General features: G+C 50.1%; 1 protein-coding gene across 4 annotated transcripts in view; it reads left to right on the forward strand.

Moving 5' to 3' along the window:
- The window catches only part of PTPRM (protein tyrosine phosphatase receptor type M), an 893280-nt gene extending 878598 nt beyond the window's left edge, over nt 1–14682 (forward strand). For all 4 annotated transcript variants that reach the window (XM_066353181.1, XM_066353183.1, XM_066353180.1 and 1 more), the window contains 2 exons: nt 4219–4354; nt 13935–14682. In XM_066353181.1, the coding sequence (XP_066209278.1) occupies nt 4219–4354; nt 13935–13988 (190 nt within the window). In that variant the 3' untranslated portion in view covers nt 13989–14682. The remainder of the gene's footprint in view (nt 1–4218; nt 4355–13934) is intronic.
- The last annotated feature ends 6961 nt before the right edge of the window (nt 14683–21643 follow it).

A 21643-nucleotide genomic window follows, 5' to 3' on the forward strand; every position in this document is an offset into this window, starting at 1 on the left:
GTATCCTAGGCCAACACTCTGTCCACTGCACCAATACCTGGTCAGGCAAGAGAATGTTTATTTTTTAGGTTTATAAATCTAAGATTTTTAGTTGTGAGAAACAACGTTAGGTTAAATTGGTATCCTCCAGCGTAGGCCAGCAAAGAAACAAGAAGAAATGTACAATACCACCATTTTGCAGTCCTGGGTGAAAATGATGGCTGTGGACAGTGGTTGCTGACAGCTGCTGAAAGCATTAGGTGAAAAGCTAATGGCGGAAGATCAGTTGGTGTCAGTGCAAAGACAGAAACTAGACTGATAGAGCAGAAGAGAAGAGCCGGGAACTGGCCACACCCTCAGGGTCTCCTGATTGACAGCAGAGACCTCACAACACACACCTGCGGCGGGGCAGTGGGAGAGACTGCGGCACACCTAACGCCCTGCCTGCATCGCAGACAGGAATTGCTCCCAGACAGACCGCAGACCCAGACGTGAGAAAGAAACCCACCATGTTTCTCAGGTGAAATCTTTGTGACAGTGAAGTAGCCAAAGACATCTTGCATGGGACAAAATACACGAACCATGCAGGAAACATTGACAAATGAGATTTTATTAAAGTTAAGCACTGTGGTTCATCAGAAGAGTCCAATAAGAGTGAAAAGCAAGATGCAGAGCCGGTGAAGAGTTCTGTGATGCGTCCATCTGACCAAGAGCTCGTAGCCAGAATACCTAAGAACTACTGTAGTCAACAGGAAAAGAATAGACAAGCCAATTGTTTGAGCATAAAACACTGGACAAGAACTTTGCTTTAAAAAAAAAAAATCCAAATAGCTAATAAGCATAAGAAAGATCCTCAGTGCCTGACCTGTGGTGGCGCAGTGGATAAAGCGTTGACCTGGAAATGCTGAGGTCGCCGGTTCGAAACCCTGGGCTTACCTGGTCAAGGCACATATGGGAGTTGATGCTTCCAGCTCCTCCCCCCTGTCTCTCTCTCCTCTCTCTCTCTGACTCTCTCTTTCTCCTCTCTAAAATGAATAAATAATAAAAAAAAAAAAAATAAAAAATTAAAAAAAAAAAAAAAAAAAAAGAAAGATCCTCAGTACCATTAGTTTTCAGGAAAATACACATTAAGTCAGAATCCACGCCAGTGCATACTTACCACAATGGCTGAAATTTAGAAGACAAACAAGTGATAATACCAAGGGTTGGGGAAGCTATGAAGTAACTGGAACTCCCATACACTGCTAGAGGAGGTAAGCACGCTACAGCCATTTTGGAACTGTTCACATTGTCTGCTAAAGCTCAATATAAATACATTCTCTGAGCTCTGAGCTCGTTGGCATATGACTGCAGACATGTGTCGTGTATGCACCACGAGACATCTTTATAGCAGATTTACTCATACTACCAGAAACTAGAAACAGCCCAAATATTCATCAGCTGTTAGAGAAATAAATTATACCACAGTATATCCACTCAATGGAATCAGTTTCAACAACCTAAAAGGATAAACTACTGATACAACATGGATGATTCTCACACAGATAATATCAAGTGAAATAAGACTCAAAAGAGAATATACTGTTTGTTTCCACTTATACAAAAGTTGAAAGCAGACAAAAGAAATTTATGATGCTAGAAGTGAGAACAGAAATTATCTTTGGGGTATTGAAATTAGTAAGAGGGGCTCTAGAGTCTGATCATGGTTTGTATTTTTATCCAAATTATGGTTACATGGTATATGCATTTGTAAAAATTAACTGAGATATATACTCAATTAAGTCCATTTGTGGACTTAATTGAAGATACGTTATACTTTATTTTTTTTAAAAATGATTTGGACTGATCAAGCCAACATTTGAACACAAATGTTAATCTTAAAATCACGAAACAAGGAGCAACTTGATATCTGCTATTCTGCATAATGACAGTAGATTTTTAAGTTATCCTTGTCCAAAAGGAATTTAAGTTCTTATGACATTTTGGAGCTAACTTTCAATTTACAAGAAATACAGGATTAGAGAGTAATATGTTAAATTATTCAGAGACACAACAAATGAGGACAATCAGAATATGGAGATCTCTATTTAAAAAATGAGCACATTTTCTTAAGAAATAAATTGCCATGAAAAACAATAGAGCAAAAAGGAACCTATAGGTTGAAATAAACTTGCAAGACATTTTAACCACATACTGTCTGGGGACTTTGCTTGTATGTGGTTTGAAATAGGCACCAGAAGAAAATGTATTAACCTAGAAAATTTGAACAGTGACTAGAAATTCAATTATATCAAATAGTAATGCTTATTTATTTTAGGTGTGATGATAATATTGTATTTTTCTTTTTGTGACAGAGACAGAGGGACAGATAGGGACAGACAGACAGGAAGGTAGAGAGATAAGAAGAATGAATTCTTTGTTGTGGCACCTTAGTTGTTCATTTGATTGCTTTCTGGTATGTGCCTTGACCAGGGGGCTACAGCAGAGTGAGTTACCCCTTGCTCAAGCCAGCAACCATGGAGTCATGTATGTGATCCCACACTCAGGCCGGGGACCCCACGATCAAGCTGGTGAGCCTGCACTCAAGCCTGTGATCTCGGGGCTTCGAACCTGGGTCCTCTGCGTCCCATTCCGATGCTCTACCCACTGCACCACTGCCTGGTCAGGCTGTATTTTTCTTTAAAGATCCCTAGATTGGTTGATTCTAGAGCTGGTACAGGGACGATGTAGAATAAGTCTGGAACGTCTTGTGGCTCCAGAACATGACATGCTCAAAACAAGAATGGAGGCTTGTCAAAAGGGCACAGGGACCAGCCCGATAGAGCACCTGATGGCCCAAGCTGGCACAATTGCAGCAACAAAATAAATATCTATACTCCTGGATTTTAGCTCAAAAAGTGAAATGATATGTATAAGTCTAAACTGACATAAAATTTACAAAAATAAAAATAAATAAGCAAGTACAAATTTTAAATGGGGGAGAAGTGATAGCTCTCTCTTAGAGTAGAATGTTGAAGGAAAGAGGGAGGGAGAAAATCAATGAGGTTAGCACCACAGTGATTATTGTCACAGCCAGGACCCACCAATGTATGCTAAAATCACTAGGTGAAACTTGGAGAAGAAACGAGATATTTGCATAATTCCAAAGTACCTTTCCTAAGGTATTCATGAACTACAAAGAGAAAGGTAGTATCTACACAGTGGAATCAATCTGCCAGACACTCACCATCTTAATAAGTGATCAAGGTCACCATCACTAATAATAAGACAGTTTAACATGAATCCCTTGAAGGATGCAGCAGCCCTTCTGTTATTTTCCTGCCAAAATATATAACCACGTTTCCGATCATGAGAAAACATCAGACAAACCCAAATGAAGGGGCGTGCTGCAGTTTGTATTTTGTAATGACTTCTCAAATTATGGCTGGGATCGTGGCTACTTTCCACATCTGCATTCTATATTTTATATTCCAAAAAATAACTGACCAGTACTCTTCAAAAGTATCAAGGTCAAGAGAGACAAGGGAAGACTGAGGAGCTGTCACAGATGGGAGGAGACTAAGGAGACAGGACAGCTAAATGCAAGGTGGGATCCTGCAGTGGACCCTGGACCAGAAAAAAGGACATTCATGGACTCGGGTGACATTTGACTGGTGACTGTAATGTAGATGATAGTTTTGTAGGAGCATTACTCTCCTGGCATGATGATGTACTGTGGTCATGTCAGATGTCCACGTCAGGGGGGGCGAGGGGGGTGTGCAAGGGAATTCTGTTTTTGCAACAAATCAATATCTCTAAACTTAGTTCAAAGTTAAAAGCTTTCTTTAAAAAGATCCCTTCTGTTTTAGAGATAAATAATGAAATGCTAATCTTTAAGGCCAAGTTCTTCTTTGAACAGAACCCGCACCCCTCACCAGTTTTCCTGTTTGTTCATTGAGAAGTTTCCAAGGCGGGCCCTCTCTATAATAAAAACTGACAAGGTGCCATATGAAATGACATAATCCAGGGCTGGGTGAAGCTGAGGGGACAGGACAGGACAGGACAGGACGTGCCAGTCATCGCCCCAGTCAGCTGAGTGAGCCCAGCTCTGGGCTCCGTGAGCTCCCTCCACTTTCATTGGAAGGATTTGCGCAGGTGGAGAGTTCCAGCCTCGGAGGCTTCCCCGGTACCGGTTCCCTGGGTTCGGGTTGTGCGCGGTGTGAGGAGAAACCCAGACCAGCTGCTGCTTTTCTCTGACAGGAACGGGGGCGGCCGCAGCGGGACCTTCTGCGCCATCAGCATCGTGTGCGAGATGCTGCAGCACCGGCGGACGGTGGACGTCTTCCACGCGGTCAAGACGCTGAGGAACAACAAGCCCAACATGGTGGACCTGCTGGTGAGTCCCCCGCCCGCTGGTGGCCTTGTCCCCGTTCGGGGGGGGGGGGGGGGGGGGGAGACTCGGCCAGCTCACATTCGCCGTGCACCTGATTCACGGGGAAGAGGCCCGTTTTCAAAAACATAATATAATCACTTTCCTCGCAAGGCTTTTTCTCCCTCTTCCTCTCTCTGCTTTGTCATGAGGAGACTGTCTCAAAGCATTTGAACTGTGAAAATAGTTGAAACTCACAAGCGAACGTCCTTATTAATTTCCATTCCTGGCACTGCCTTCCACGTGGCTACGCACTCAGTCTTCAGAAGAAATAATCGCAGTCTGTGAAATGCCAGATTTTCAAATTACATATCTTATAAATAGCTTAATCACCTAATATTTATGAAAGCTGTGAATTTGGTTTGACATCCAAAATATTGCCCTTAATTACGGTGGCGGTAGCGAGCGGGGAGCGGAGGAACAAAGGACTCTGTGCGGCGAGTTTCTCGTTTCCCGAGATCTCCTTTGTGCGAGTGTGGAGCTGCTGAAATGCCGACCGCTGGGACTCAAGAATAGTCAGGGTGGAAGGGAGGACGCTTTTCGATTAGGTTTTTGTACTGCTCTGTCTGAGGCGCGGAGAGGGAGGAAGGGAGGCCACGGCGGACCAGCGTGGGAAGCCTGCGTTCTGGGGTCTAGGGCACTGCAGCAGTGGGCTTGAAACTTCAAATATCAGAAAGAGACTCAAGGGAGAGTTGAAATTTAAGATGAAGTTGAGGAAGTAGCCATGGTCCCCAGTCATTATTCCAGCATTACCCGGGGCTGGATAATGATGATAGTGACCAATGACACTGACTCCTCGGAACGTCCAGCTCAGGCCCCAGAGTGTCTGCTCTGCCTGGACGTGTGTCTCATGTTTGATGAGCTGGCCGGGGAGTTTGGTGGCAGGCACGATCTGGCCAGGCGGGGATTCCCACGGCCACCAGCCATGGCAGTTACCTTATTGGCCTTTCTGGAAGGAGGACTGTGCCCTCCAGATGGGTCCTCTCTCCTTCCTGCCCCAGGGGAGGCCTTCAGAAACCCAAATTCCAGTCTCAGTTCCGCCACCAATTCAAGTGGTGACCTCAGACAAGTTATCTTGTCAACTTGTCTCCTTGGGAAAGGCCCTTAGCTCTCTTGAGTCTGAGTTGTGTAAACAAGGGACAGTCTTGGCCTGTTGAAGTGATGCCATGTGATGATTTAGGTGAGTATTTTGGAAACTGTAAAGGTGAGAAAGGTGGTCCCCAACAGTGTCGATGTCCACAGGGCACCGGGCAGCCAGCAGCCAGCTGAGTGAGTTAGAGCCAGCACTGGGTGAGAGGAGGGGGCGTGGCCTCCGGGAGTGTGTGCGTGGTGCCCTAAGTGCCTTTCAGGGGTCACGGAGCTCGTGTGGGTGGACCGAGGCTGATGGGTGTGTCCGTGGTCACTAGAACCAGCCCCTCCCAGAGGCAGGGCCACCAGGAATTTGAAGATTCTGCCGCCACAGACTTCTCAGTCCCCTGGGCCGGAGACAAGTGAGAAAGGGTGGTTGGGAGCCAGGGGCGGCCTGAGGTTAAGGCAGGTAAGAAGGCTGGCAGAGAATAAAATCACATGCATAAATTAAAGTATTCTGTGACTTCATTTGGTATTTAACCTTCCTGATTCACAGACAGACATGTAACTTCCAAACTTTGGTTGGTGCCTGAGCAAAGCTGACCTTGTCAAAAACCAACAAACAACAACAAAAACTCATTTCCCTCACAGTGAAGCAGATCGCTGGGATAGACCGACCGACCCTTCTAGGCTTTTCCTCGAGCCGCCCGGCCACAGCCTTCATCACTCACAAATGTTTATGGGCTGAAATAATGTGGCTGTTCCCAAGTCAGTGGTGCTGGCTGTGGGACAGGGTGACTCCTCACGACATGAGCGGAGACCGGGTGGTTGGCTCAGATGGGAGCTGCTGATGCCAGTTCACACGCACAGGTTTCTGTCCTTCCGTGTAATTAGACGAGAGAAAACGGGAGCCTTGGATGCCCTGAACTCAGTGGGTCAGCACCAGTTTGGGGTAAGGTCAGGGACTGAGACGCGTAGGAAAGTTTTGCAATTTCCTGAGAAATATGTCTGATAAATTCATCACAGTGAATGTTAGCAAAGTAGTATCTGATGACTGGAATAAAAATGTCATGTTGCTCTTTGCAGTGGGCTTGAAGCTTCTGAATTAAATAAGGACTCTTGTCATTTGTTGTTGGTTTTTTTTTTTTTTTGCCTGTAAGTACAATTTTGGTTTAGTTTGATATTCATACGTGTGTGTATTGGCTAAAAGGATTAGTTCAGGTCAGGAGGATAATTCTACTGGGCATAAGAGGCTGTCTGAGACCAGAGTTTCTCCTGAGCATGAGCTGTTGTCCCAGCGGCGGAGAGCCGTGCTCCGTCTTCATGGACCGACGAGGCGGAGTGCACGTCCTGCTGGCGGCGGGGAGCCGCGGACAGACGGGGCGGGGACCCGCGGAGGGGGCGGGGAGCCGCGGACAGACGGGGCGGGGACCCGCGGAGGGGGCGGGGAGCCCCGGACCGGGCGGGGAGAGCCCTGGCCTGGCCCTGCGCCGGCTCCTGCACCGCATGCAGAGGCTGAAGCACGCCGTGGTCCCCCCCCCCTTCAGAACGTGAAGACCCTGCTGCTGCCTCCTGCCAGAGGGGGTGACAGTGCAGAGAGGGGTCTGTCTGAATCCCTCTGAGGCTCTGATTTTTCTAAATTGCTTCTGAGTTTGAAAATCCATCCATCCATTTTTGAAGGATGGTGTTTTTCAAGAGAGATCTAGGAAGGCCCTAAAAGATTTATTTCTTAAAATTTTTAGTTTTGGGGGCTCTGGAGAAAAGTTGGTTGATTGCTAGGAAGCAAAATAATTTATAACACAAAACGGTGTTTTTCATCCAGCAAGGTCAGGGTACTTTTTCCTTACTCTCTTTTAGCCCAGCTTCTAAGTTTCCTGTCTCCTCGCCCAGCCTCTAGTCCCTGTTAAAGAGTGGAGTCCCGGGGGCGGGCCAGGACCCACGTCTGGGATTCTGAGCTCCTTTGAAGTTGTGATAGTTGTGGGGAGAGCGACTGCTTCAGCAAACAGCTGCCCTCTCGCCTCTGTCTGCCTGGCTTGGCTTTTGAAGCTTCCAGGGCTTGCTTTCATGGAGGGGCAGCCTCGGGGACAGAGCTGGCCCAGAGATACCTGTTATCCCCTAGGATGCGGTGGGACCTTTGGCTGAAGTTACCAAGATCAAGGCGATTAACACATAGTTGACATAGTGTGTGTGTGTGTGTGTGTGTGTGTGTGTGTGTGGTGAGAACACTTAGGATCTACCTAGTCTCGGCAACGTTCAAGTATGTAATACTGTATTATTGTGAACTGTGGTCACCATGCTATATATTACATTCTCAAACTTTTTCTTATAATTGAAAATTTATACCCTTGATCAACATCACCCCATCCCCTCCCCCCCCCCCATCAGCTTCTGGCAGCCACCATTCTAATCTCTGTTTTTTGACATTGGCTTTTTTTAATGAGAACTTTAAAAATTCCAGAGACTGATCCAGCTGATCTGGGGTGAGGTGGTCATGAAGTGCTGCAGGCGAGGAACGGGTCAGCGGGGTCCGCAAGCCCCCTTTCCTGCAAGCAGGCTGCCTGCCCAAGCCTACTCCCCACCTCTCTGGCTCCTGTGCTCCGGTTCCGACCGGCTCACTGCCAGGATCCCCCGGCCTGGGACGCAGAGCTGGCCCCCCAGACTCAGCCGGTGTTCCTCTCTGTGTCATGTATGCGTTGTGCCATACGCTGCACGCTGCGGGCCTGCAGATCTCCCCTGTGCAGACAGCACACGAGTCTATGTGCAGAAACCGCCCCTCTGCCGCACTACCTGTGGGTCTGTGTGAAATCTGCAGACTATTGGAAAGGTAGGGTGTGGTGAGTGGAGGTGTGGCTGTGGGTGTGGCTGTGGGGGGTACCTGTGTGTAGGGATATGGGTGTGTCTGGTGTGTGGGTGTGTGGGTATGGGTGTGTCTGGTATGTAGGTGTATGTGTGGGTGTGGGTGTGTGGGGGGCACATGTGTGTAGGGATATGGGTGTGTCTGGTGTGTAGGGGTGTGGGTGTGTCTGGTGTGTAGGTGTATGTGTGTGGGGGGGTGTGGGGGGGCACATGTGTGTAGGGATATGGATGTGTCTGGTGTGTGGGTGTGTGAAGGTGTGTATGTGTGTACAAGTATAGCTGTGTAGCTGTGGGGTATGGATAGGTAGGTGTGTATTTGGGTGTGTATGTGTGCACGAGTATAGCTGTGGGGTATGGATAGGTAGGTATGTATCTGGGTGTGTATGTGTGCACGAGTATAGCTGTGGGGTATGGATAGGTAGGTATGTATCTGGGTGTGTATGTGTGCACGAGTATAGCTGTGGGGTATGGATAGGTAGGTATTTGGGTGTGTATGTGTGCACGAGTATAGCTGTGGGGTATGGATAGGTAGGTATGTATTTGGGTGTGTATGTGTGCACGAGTATAGCTGTGGGGTATGGACAGGTAGGTATGTATTTGGGTGTGTATGTGTACATGAGTATAGCTGTGGGGTATGGATAGGTAGGTATGTATCTGGGTGTGTATGTGTGCACGAGTATAGCTGTGGGGTATGGATAGGTAGGTATGTATTTGGGTGTGTATGTGTGCACGAGTATAGCTGTGGGGTATGGATAGGTAGGTATGTATCTGGGTGTGTATGTGTGCACGAGTATAGCTGTGGGGTATGGACAGGTAGGTATGTATTTGGGTGTGTATGTGTGCACGAGTATAGCTGTGGGGTATGGATAGGTAGGTATGTATCTGGGTGTGTATGTGTGCACGAGTATAGCTGTGGGGTATGGATAGGTAGGTATGTATTTGGGTGTGTATGTGTACACGAGTATAGCTGTGGGGTATGGATAGGTAGGTATGTATTTGGGTGTGTATGTGTACACGAGTATAGCTGTGGGGTATGGATAGGTAGGTATGTATTTGGGTGTGTATGTGTGCACGAGTATAGCTGTGGGGTATGGATAGGTAGGTATGTATCTGGGTGTGTATGTGTGCACGAGTATAGCTGTGGGGTATGGATAGGTAGGTATGTATCTGGGTGTGTATGTGTGCACGAGTATAGCTGTGGGGTATGGATAGGTAGGTATGTATCTGGGTGTGTATGTGTACACGAGTATAGCTGTGGGGTATGGATAGGTAGGTATGTATTTGGGTGTGTATGTGTACATGAGTATAGCTGTGGGGTATGGATAGGTAGGTATGTATTTGGGTGTGTATGTGTACGCGAGTATAGCTGTGGGGTATAGGTAGGTATGTATCTGGGTGTGTATGTGTGCACGAGTATAGCTGTGGGGTATGGATAGGTAGGTATATATTTGGGTGTGTATGTGTACACGAGTATAGCTGTGGGGTATGGATAGGTAGGTGTGTATTTGGGTGTGTCTGGTGTGTAGGTGTGGGTGTGTGTTGGAGTGGAGGGTATAGGACTCAGGTAGGGACTCACAGATGTCCCTGAGCTGTGACCCCACCCGCTGTGGCTGGCAGTCTAGGTGGCACTCCACTTCTCCTGGGCCTGGGCCTGGCCCTGCCACATGCCCCTGAGGCTCACAGTCTCAGAGGAGCAGCCCGTGCCGTGCCCTGTCCTCAGACCTCCCGTGGCCGCTCTTCCCATGTCGGGGAAGCGTTTGGAGTAATCGCTGACGGCCCTGTTCCCTCTCTCTGCCCCAGACTCTGATCTCCTGGGGGCCAGGCTGGCCAACCACTCAGCAACAGCGGGGCCCCTGGTTCCCAGGAGGTGCCTGGGAAATAGCAATATTTGCCAAGTGACTGGCCATTTCTTCTCTGCACCCGGACCCACGCCCATCTGGCCATCTGCACTCTGGAACCTGGAGGAGCTGTGGCTACGTGCTGAACAGAGACCCGGGCATGGACTGCATGGGGCTGTGAGGGAAGGAAGTTCTCCATGCATTTTGAAAGCTATAGATGAGAGTAATGACTCCTGCAGTCATTGTCAGAGTCACACAGCTGTCTTAGGGAGAGGTCTCCTTGGTAGAGTGGCTGGTCCAGTTGAACTGGCTGTGACAAGGAACCCTAGTTGGGGACCTCTTCACTCTCCTAGCAGGGGCATTGGTCCAGGTTTTTTCTACACTGAAGGATCTGTGAGGACAGGATCCAACTGAAACTCTGAAACTTGTTTTAGTTTCAAAAAGCAGATGCACCGCAGAGGGAGGTAGACTCTTCTCTTTGAATCTTCTCAGGTGACGTGGGGTGTTTGAAGTGCCAGACTGCCCGTGGAGCCCCGGTCCCTTAGACACCGTGTGTGCAGACAGCAGGGCTGGGCCCTCCAGGGAGGCTCCCAGTGCCGCCTGTGGGGGTGTGGCCTCCACACACTCAGAGTGCAGACTTCTGAAACCACCTGGCCTCTCAGTGCCCTTTCAGGTTTCACCTTCTCCCTCTGCCTGTTGGCAAGGGGCATGGTCTGGAGTGAAGGTGGGGTCGGAGTCTTGGCATAGGTCACCGTGGTTACCACCCTGCACACGGATGAGCCCCCACTCCCATGCCGCCCGATCTGGAGAGCCTGGGACGGAGCATCACCACTTCCTTCCCTGAGGCACAGGGATAGCTCCCGTGGTTTAATTACACAGCTCAAAAGCAAGTGAGTTGAGAGGAAAGGGCAGAAGACAAGCCTGTGTACCGGGTGATCAAATGTAATCAGGTTCCAACGTAGTAAGATTTCAGGCATTTCCTGAGGTGCTTGGGGGAGGGGATGCAATGATTTATGCTCCTTCCTATTCCTCTTATTTTCCTGATTCTGAAAGCAGTCAGCACAGAATCTGTGAGGGTTGACAGCTTGCTTAGGAGGGATAAGATGAGAGAGAGAGAGAATTCATTTTGAGAATTAGAGTCTTGCCTACGACAGGGCAGCTTCAGTGACCAACACAGCAGCCCCTTGGTAACAAAGCCTGAAATTGCTTTTCCTCCTGGTGTTGTGGCCCGAGGCCGACAGCCACATTTTCACGAGGTGAAATTTTAACATTTTCATATGGTAAAAGGATGGGCTCGTATTGGACACGGAAATTAGTTGCACAATTAGGTTTTTACAAAATCATGTTTATCCAATAAGGAATTGAATCTCTTTGATTTCCATGAAAACAAAAAGTTCTCTCCGTGATACACACACACACACACACACACACACACACACACACACCAGGAAAATGATTCCTAGCAAATAGGTCAGCTCAGTCATCGGACAACAATGGAATTTTAAATTTCAAGTGATTTCTTTTAAATATTCTGAAAATAAAAGTATTAAGTCCTGAAAAATACTGGATGTGAATCACAAAGTATCTGTGTAGACATGATTGTCAGTTCTCTTGAGTATATACCTAGGAGTGGAATTTCTGGGCTGTAGAGTAACTCAATGTTTATAACCTTTTGAGAACTGCCAGACTATTTCCAAAGTGGCCGTGTCATTCCACATTCCCGCCAGCAGTGGGAGGGGCTCCAGCTTCTCCAAGCCCCACCCTCCTCAGCGCATGCGCTGTGTGTCGGTGTGGGGTTTAGCCATCCTGGAGGGCGTCCCAGTTTTTGGTGTTTGATCTCGTGGCACCTTCAGTAAATGGAAATGATCTTTCCCTTCTGTCCTCACCTCCAGATTCTAAGCTTCCTGCAGACTGAGGCTGTACTTTGAAATCTCTGGTCTCTAGCCTCTAATGTTTGTTGGGTTGAGTCACATGCTGCTGATCCCTTTGTCAATGACCAACATTTGACCCCCAAAATATGTCAGGTTCTGCGCCAAAGACCAGTATGTTATACACAGACAGATAAGCTATGGCCCTTGTCTTCAAATGAACAGGCTGGACTGGTGGGTCATGTAGAGAACAGTTAATAGGCCCCAAAAAAGAAAATTGCCATGACTAATCAGGAGGCACATATCAAAAAAAAATGTAGAAATTTATTTTTAATTAATTTGACAAACCCAGAAATAAAAGACCCATTTCCTTGGTTGTGACCGTTGTGTTGGGTGACGAGACCGTGGTGCTGACTCTCACAGCTCAGGAAAGAGTGTCTCTGACCGGGAGGGAGCCACACAGCTGTCGAGTCCTCTGCCCCAGACGCTGGGCTGGGCATCGGCACCCCGTGTCCCTCCGCCTGGTCAGAGGCCACGCCCAGGCGCACCCCCGTCAGCACAGACACGGGTGGAATGTACTCCCTGCCACCTGAGACAGCGGGGGTGGGGGTGGGGGGGGAGTGAGCCAGGACCTCACCCGGAGCCGGCTCAGACCAAGGTCCGTGATCTGAGAAAACTGTTCTCAAAAAAAATGAAGTCACTGCCTGCGTGAGAGCCGGTGTGTGGTTCCCAGAGGTCACCACACAGTTCCTCTCAGAACCTTTCTATCCCGGTGCCTCTACCTGGAGCGCCTGTTCTGATGCCAGGTAGGAGGACCATATACTTAACCGTGCAAACTGGCATGCTTTTGAGAGTAAAAGAGGATGTTACTAATGCTTGTGCCAGTGCACCAGGTATAAAGCAGTCTGTCCTGGCAAACCAAGGCACATTACCACCCACCCCAGCTCCTCCTGGCCGTTCTCTCCCTCCTGTTACCTGCTGCCTCTTCCGGGCCTTCCCCTGAGGAGCCCCACTCTCTCTCCCGCCACCCCCGTGTTGGAGGACCACCATGGGCCCTGTTCTGCTCTGCCTCAGGGCTTGTCCTGGGTTGCTCGTCTCTTCCTCCTCACTGCACCTTGGACTTCTCAAAGTCAGAGCCCACGTCAAGGTGTTTGGTGCTTAAGAGGTGCTTTAAAAATTCTCATAAAATGGCGGAAATCCTGCAGGCCGGGAATAAAAGGTAAAGCTGGCCCAGGAGTGAGGCGGCAGTTCATCGCTGGGGCCCCGATGAGCGAGGCAGGGAGGCATTCCCCAGCACCCACCTTGCCTGGCGCTCTGCGTGCTGATGTGCAGGTGAACATAGGTGTACAGACAGACATGTGTTTCAGTTGTCCAGAGCTTTTCAGGAATTCTCTCTCTCACCAGACCTTGGGGGGAGAATACATCTACAAACAATGGATCGGTACATCTGTGGTTCAGAACCACCACGACTTTCTCACTTATCTCTGATTCACATTCTTCTCAGTTTGATTTCTCCCAGTGAAACCCCCCGTCTGGCGTAATCGCTTCACTAGAGACAGCATTTAGACCAGGGGTCTCAAACTCAACTCAGCATGTGGGCCGCAGAGCAAGATCACAGCCGTTCGGCGGGCCGCACTAGGTCTACAAAAGGCAACTGTTACGCAACACTTTTCAGTGTCACAGAACGACCAGAAACTGTAGTTCGCATCACAACTGCTGTTAACTAAGCTAATATCTAGCTAGGATGCTAGAGAAATGAAAAATACAAGTAGGCCCCTAGGCTTACTTAATTTTATCCAAAATATTTTGAACTTCGTGGATTAGTCTGCGGGCCGCACAAAATTGTTCGGCGAGCCGCGAGTTTGAGACCCCTGATTTAGACACTTAGAACTGACACTCCCATCTTCTGTTTCCCAGGAGCAGTACAAGTTCTGCTACGAGGTGGCCCTGGAGTACTTGAACTCTGGCTGACGGCGTCCCAGCTCTGCAAGCCAGCCCTTCCTTCCGTCCCACAGAGCCAGGCTGCTCCGTGGCCTCCGTGGAGATGAGATCAAAACTTCTCAAGTATGCTTATTTTGCTTTGCATAACTGGCTCTTTTTAAGAGCCCGAGGAAGTGTGTATAAAACCGCTTGCACTGCCCAGCCCCCAGTGCTGCCGCTGCCGGACCGCCAGGCGGCGCTGTCGTCCGACCCTCGTCTCCCGGGCACCGGTGTGCGCGAGCGGCGGAGACATCCGGCAAACTGAAGAGCACAACTATATTCTTATGAAGGAATTTGTACCTTTGGGGTATTATTTTGTGGCCCGTGAACCTTTGTTATTGCTACAGCTGAGTGTACATTTTTGTTCTGTGGAGAATGCTACCTGGCATTATGATAATATATTATTTTAGTTAATATTTGTATTTTAACATGTTGCATAATATAAGCTTATGTAGCTTTCTGAGACTAACAGATAAACATATATAAATGAACAAAGACATGTTGTAGGAGTTGTTGTTTCTATCAGATTTGTATTGTTTCCAGAGGAAAAGCTGGAGAGGAACTCGGTTCAGAATCGCGAAGCTCAGCGATCAGATTCACAGATCGAAAGCTTTTCCGTTTGTTTATATTGTAAATATTTTTGATTTCATCAAATTATTTATTCATTAAAAGAAATTTTTGTGAAGCACAGTGAGTGACAATCCTTTTCATGAAGCCCAGGAGATGATTTACTGTATATTACCCTTGTGCGTTCTCGACTCTATAAATAAGGACCGGGGACCAGTCTTGGTGTGTTCCTGGTGTCCCAGCGCCCAGGCGGTGGGGGCAGCTCTGGTCACTCCAGGTCACTGGTGGACAGGCTCTCCCTGGGAACTGTTGGCCGGGAGCAGGTCGAGTTAAACTCTCATCAGTGAGAGACGGAGGCCCAGCCTGGGAGCCTCCCCTGGTGCTGAGGAAACACAAGCCCAGAGCGTGCCCAGGCCGAGCGCTCGCCAGGTGGGCAGGCAGGGACAGAGGCTCCGGGCCGGGCACCAGGGCTGGGATTCTCCGACCAGAGCCACCTCCCCTTTCTCTGCTTTACCTCCGGTAACTGGGCGGCATCTGTCCTCTCCGAGCCTCGTCCGCACCTGACACTTGCGGAGAGAAGACTCTTCGCAGGGTTATGGGGTCAGAGTGCATCAGAGCAGGACACAATGCTAACAGTCCTTGGGACGGGAAGTCACCGCAGGGCGGCCTGCTCTGCTCTGCTCAGAGCCCTGCCTGACCTTGGGGAACACTTGATCGGTTCTGTGCCAGAAACCGTGCAGAGCACTCTCCCAGGCGGCAGCACCTCCCCCCGCGATGGTCTGACCCGCACAGTTAGAGACCCACTCACAGCTGAGACAGACGAGTTAGAAGGACTGAACAACCTGTGCAGTTGGTGGGTGCCAATGGCCTCCGGAGCCCAAGCAGGCAGAGCAACAGCAGCAGTAGCCCAGGCACCCTCGCTGTGACACATGGCGTAGGAGACCCCACTCCCGCTGAGACAGGGAGATGAGGCCCCCTGCCCACTCAGGAACGTGGCTATAGGAAAACCGCCTGCTCTGGGGGTTTGGGGGGGCAGAGCTGCCTGGAGCGGAGGCTGTCCACCCACGAGCCTGAAACTGATGCCTGCATCTGAGGCCTGGCGCTCCACGACCCTGAGTATGCCGTCTGTCCACACTGCCCTGACCGGTGTCCATTCCCCAGCCGTCCCCAGCGGGTGACACCCGCACATGCCCAGAACAGCTGGCCTGTCTGAGCTGAATCTGGACTCAGCGTCTCACTGCTCAGGCTTCTCCAGGGAAAGGGCCTCTCACCTTCCTCACCCAGCTCTCTTGGATAAGCTCCTAGAAGATTAGAACCTGCTACTGTGTCCGCCTCAGAAGGAGGGATCCATACAGAAAGCTATACCCCTTGTACACTAGCAAGATTAGAAACTGCTACTGTGTCCGCATCATAAGGAGGGATCCATACAGAAAGCTATACCCCTTGTACACTAGCAAGATTAGAACCTGCTACTGTGTCCGCCTCAGAAGGAGGGATCCATACAGAAAGCTATACCCCTTGTACACTAGCCGGGCCTTGACATGAGGGAAGTGTGGTGACCCTCAGTTCTCCTCTACCTGGCCATCGCTCTGACCTTCACCCTGTAGCTGGGGTGAAACAGAAGCCATTGTCGCACGCTGTGGAAGCAGCCTTGAGTCTGATGATGCAACCCGTTTTCTAGTCAATCCCTATGTCATCAATACCACCACCATCCCCGCCCACCACCACCACCCCGCCCTCTCTCACGTTGAAGCCAAGAGTTTCCGCTAGACTTTGGGTTGCTTGGTTTTTCTTTTCTTTCTTTCACTTGCTCTCACCTCTTTTTTTTTTTTTTTTTTTTTTTGAAGCTGGAAACGGGAGAGACAGACAGACTCCCGCATGCGCCCGACCGGGATCCACCCGGCACGCCCACCAGGGGGCGACGCTCTGCCCACCAGGGGGCGATGCTCTGCCCCTTCCGGGGCGTCGCTCTGCTGCGACCAGAGCCACTCTAGCACCTGGGGCAGAGGCCAAGGAGCCATCCCCAGCGCCCGGGCCATCTCTGCTCCAATGGAGCCTTGGCTGCGGGAGGGGAAGAGAGAGACAGAGAGGAAGGAGGGGGGGGGGTGGAGAAGCAGATGGGCGCTTCTCCTATGTGCCCTGGCCAGGAATCGAACCCGGGTTCCCCGCACGCCAGGCCGACGCTCTACTGCTGAGCCAACCGGCCAGGGCCTCACCTATTAGCAGAAATAGTGATAAAAGAGAAGGGACCTATTGTGGCTCTTTCTAATTTCCCATGAGGCCTTGCAGCATGGTTAAGATTCTCATTACTTTTAATACACAGAATAAGTCTCTGTCCTTTGTAAAAAAAAAAAAAAAAAAAAAAAAAAAGAAGGTAACCTCTTCGCTAAGTATCCCTCCTCTGTCTTCTCTCGTGCTCTGGGCCCCCCATGTGCCATCTTCAACCCCCAGACACTGGCATGTCCGTGACTGCCGTGAAACCGGCTAATCCTGCTCCTGACTTCCTGGCATGGCCCTGCTCGAGGGCAGCTTCCCAACGGAATTCTACTTGGGTGCTAGGGTGGCTTTGCATGATGTCAGCTTGAGGTCACTGAGCTACATTTCCCAGAATTGCATCCTATATATATACTGCTCACTCACAAAAATTAGGGGGTATCTCAATGCTTCCTATTCATTTTGAAATTTCCCCTAATTTCTGTGAGCATATATATTTATTTCCAGTGAGTCGAGCCCCAGAGGGCGAGCGTGAAGCAGCAGCTTCATTGTTTTCACACTCAGAAGGTGGGCGGCTGCAGCCCAGCCGCTGCCTCCCGCCAGCAAGGCGGACCAGCGGGTAAGTGGAAATGCGTGTGAGCAGCCCACCCGGGCTCTCCCCGGGGTTTTCTAGCTGCTGCTCGCTGTGTAAAGCCAAACCGAGGACCATATTTTTAGGTTTTGTTGAGACATACAGCTCCCGTTACCAAAACCAGCATGTTATCTACTGCTGAATGACAAATTGCCCCAAAACTTAAATGCTAAAACCACCAATGAACATGGATTGTCTGGTGTCATTTCTATGGGTCAGAAGTTTGGGAGTGGCTGAGTCTGGCTTGCAGGCCGCCCATGAGGTGACTCAGAATGGTGAGTCAGGGCTACGGTCATCTGAGAGCTTGCCTGGGGCTAGCCTGTCTGAGCTTTTCCACGAGCCACCTCAGTGTCCTCACAGCATGGTGGCCTGGTTCTCCCAGTGCCCCAAGAAGAAACAGACAGAAGCCATCATTCTTTAAAGACCTAGCCATGGGAGTCATACTCTGTCATTACCACAGTATCTTCTTGGTTACAAAAGGCACCCCTTTTCAGTGTGGGAGGGAATACACCAGGCCACAAATCCCCAGAGGTGAGAATTGCGGTAGGCCATTTGGAAGGCTGGCTGTCACCCAGCATCCTGCTCCAGTCCCCCCACATCGGCTGGCACTGCAGCCTGTGCGGGCTGGTAGCTGACAGCAAACTCCATCCCCGAAATGCTCAGCCTGCCAATCAGGCTTGCTCCTCTCCTGTGCCGTCCCCTCCCCTGTGCCGTCCCCTCCCCTGTGCCGTCCCCTCCCCTGTGCCGTCCCCTCTCCTGTGCCGTCCCCTCTCCTCCCCTCCCCTGTGCCGTCCCCTCTCCTGTGCCGTCCCCTCCCCTGTGCCGTCCCCTCCCCTGTGCCCTCCCCTCTCCTGTGCCGTCCCCTCCCCTGTGCCGTCCCCTCCCCTGTGCCCTCCCCTCTCCTGTGCCGTCCCCTCCCCTGTGCCGTCCCCTCTCCTGTGCCATCCCCTCTCCTCCCCTCCCCTGTGCCGTCCCCTCTCCTGTGCCGTCCCCTCCCCTGTGCCGTCCCCTCTCCTGTGCCGTCCCCTCCCCTGTGCCGTCCCCTCCCCTGTGCCGTCCCCTCTCCTCCCCTCCCCTGTGCCGTCCCCTCTCCTCCCCTCCCCCGTGCCGTCCCCTCTCCTGTGCCGTCCCCTCTCCTCCCCTCCCCTGTGCCGTCCCCTCCCCTGTGCCGTCCCCTCCCCTGTGCCCTGCCGTCCCCTGTGCCGTCCCCTCCCCCGTGCCGTCCCCTCCCCCGTGCCGTCCCCTCTCCTCCCCTCCCCTGTGCCGCCCCCTCCCCTGTGCCGACCCCTCCCCTGTGCCGTCCCCTCCCCCGTGCCGTCCCCTCCCCCGTGCCGTCCCCTCTCCCGTGCCGTCCCCTCCCCTGTGCCGTCCCCTCCCCCGTGCCGTCCCCTCTCCTGTGCCGTCCCCTCCCCTGTGCCGCCCCCTCCCCTGTGCCGTCCCCTCCCCTGTGCCGTCCCCACTCCTGTGCCGTCCCCTCCCCTGTGCCGTCCCCTCCCCGTGCCGTCCCCTCCCCCCCCCCCCCCGTGCCGTCCCTCCCCCCGTGCCGCCCCCTCTCCTGTGCCGTCCCCTCCCCTGTGCCGTCCCCTCCCCGTGCCGTCCCCTCCCCCCCCCCCCCCGTGCCTGTGCCGTCCCCTCCCCGCTCCTGTGCCGTCCCCGCCCCTGTGCCGTCCCCGCTCCTGTGCCGTCCCCGCCCCTGTGCCGTCCCCGCTCCTGTGCCGTCCCCTCCCCTGTGCCGTCCCTCCCCTGTGCCGTCCCCTCCCCTGTGCCGTCCCCGCTCCTGTGCCGTCCCTCCCCTGTGCCGTCCCCTCCCCTGTGCTGTCCCCTCCCCTGTGCCGTCCCCTCCCCTGTGCCGTCCCCGCTCCTGTGCCGTCCCCTCTCCTGTGCCGTCCTCTCTGTACTGCTAACTCACTTTTGTCCTTGCAACTTCTGCTGACCTCACCTCCAGTCATTTGTACTGTGCCCTAAGGAAATTTTGGCACAAGGCTCTCTTGCCCCCACACCCGAGAAAATGACCCCCTCTGAAATTCTCTCAAACAAACATAAATCATTCTTCCACATTCCAAATACTTCCTCAGTTCCAACACTACCTTTCATACTCCACTTGAGCTAACTGATGGTCACACCATGCGACTGTCACCTTGAACTGCCTCACCTCTGAAATCTGAAATAAAACACACCAACTTCTGACCTCAATCTCTTAAACAGCTAGCTTTCTCTTTGCAATGTTCCTGCCATCCTTGTTCTTTTAATTTATAAAAACATCCAGTTGATTCTCTGAGTGACTTCCAATTTCAGACAAGCTAGACTAACAAAGACCATATTTACCCTCATAACTTAAACAATTTAAAAAACTGGGAAAAAAAATTTTTTTAAATGGTTTTCAGGAAACTGAGCATCAAGTAATGAAGAAATCAGGAAACAAATGAGGTTAACCCTAGGATTGTCCCAGCTTACAGCCTGTAAAGATTTCTAGACCATGGGTGCAGGGAAGGAAAGTTCGGCTGGAGCCCAGGGGCCTCCCTGACTTGAAATGACTGTTCCTTTATTTCAGCTGAGAATTTGAAAAAGCCAAAGTAGGCTCTGGTGGGTTAGCTCAGTGGTAGAGCATTGGCCTGGCATGTGGATGTACTGGGTTCAATTCCTGGTCAGGGCACACAGAAGAAGCACCCATCTGCTTCTCCACTCCTCCCCCTCTCCTTTCTCTCTCTTCTTCTCCTGCAGCCATAGTTCCATTGGTTCGAGCAAATTGGCCTTTGGTTCTGAGGATGGCCTCTGCCTCAGGTACTAAAAACATGGCTCTGCTGCCGAGCAATAGAACAATGGCCCCAGATAGGCAGAACATTGATCCCTAGTGGGCTTGCCGGGGTTGATCCCGGTTGAGGCACATGTGGTAGTAATCTGTCTCTCTGCCACCCCTCTTCTCACTAAAATAAAAAAGATATAAAAAGTCAAGGTAGCTAGAGTTTTCAGAGCTGTGTAGCAAAAATGAGAAAGCTGCACCTGACCTGGGGTGGCACAGTGGATAAAGCGACCTGCAACGCTGAGGTCAGTGGTTCGAAACCCTGGGCTTACCTGGTCAAGGCACATATGGGAGTTGATGCTTCCTGCTCCTCCTCCCTTCTCTCTCTCTCTCTTTCTCTCTCTCTTCCCTCTCTAAAATGAATAAATTTTAAAAATTAAATACTAAAAAAACGAGAGCTGCATAGAGAAGGAGTTCTGAAGCTTGGCAGAGTGACCCCCTCAAGTCTTTGGCTAAGTACTGATCAGGATAGATAGGTAAGGAAATACCTGAGGCCAAAGAACCACCCAGAAAGATTAGAGGTAACAGCACTCAAGAGTTCACTTGGGGCCAGAATAGTTCCTGTCCTCACTGGATAAAGAACCCAGAAAAATTTTGCCTCAGTAAGTGGGACAAAATTATCTCTAAACTAAACACAGCTGTGGTTCTGCCTTACACAGCAATAACTGAAAAGATCAAATTGTTTCCAAGTAATTTGACTGCATCACAGAATAAAACTCAAGAACATTAATAGAACTACAAAAATCTGCAGCACTTAAGAAAGTAAAATTAACAATTTCTGGCATCCAACCCACACAAAGAAGCAGGGAAATATGACACAGAATGAGGAGAAAAATCAATCAATTGAAATTGACCCAGCAATAACATGAATAATAGAATTACTATACAAACACATTAAAATAGTTTTTTATAACCATATTCCAACTAAATACATAACCTGGAGAAAATGTTTAGCATATTGAAGCAAAGACATGGAAGGTATTTTAAAAGACCCAAATAGTACTTCAAAAGATGAAAACTACAAAGCCTGAGATTGATTGTGTGTGTATGTGTGTGTGCGTGTGCACATGCATACATGTGCTAAATGGGGTTAACAGCAGATTAGACCACAGAAGAAAAAGTCAGTGAACTTGAAGACATTAAAGAAACCACTCAAAATAAAACACATACAGAAAAGATTGAACAAAAATGAACAGAGCATCTGTGAACCGTTGGAATCTCCCCAAAGTGGGGGGAAAGGATGACAGAATAAATATTTGAAGAAATGATGACAAAAATTTTTGAAACTTGATGAAAATCATAAATATGCAAATTCAAAAAGTCAAATCTCAAGCACCAGAAACATGAAGAAAACTACATTGAGATACATCATAGCTAAATTGCTTAAGAACCAATGACAAATAAAAAATCTTAAAAGCAGTCAGAGAACAAAAA

Source organism: Saccopteryx leptura, chromosome 11 (assembly GCF_036850995.1).
Source record: "Saccopteryx leptura isolate mSacLep1 chromosome 11, mSacLep1_pri_phased_curated, whole genome shotgun sequence".
Classification (NCBI taxonomy): domain Eukaryota; kingdom Metazoa; phylum Chordata; class Mammalia; order Chiroptera; family Emballonuridae; genus Saccopteryx; species Saccopteryx leptura.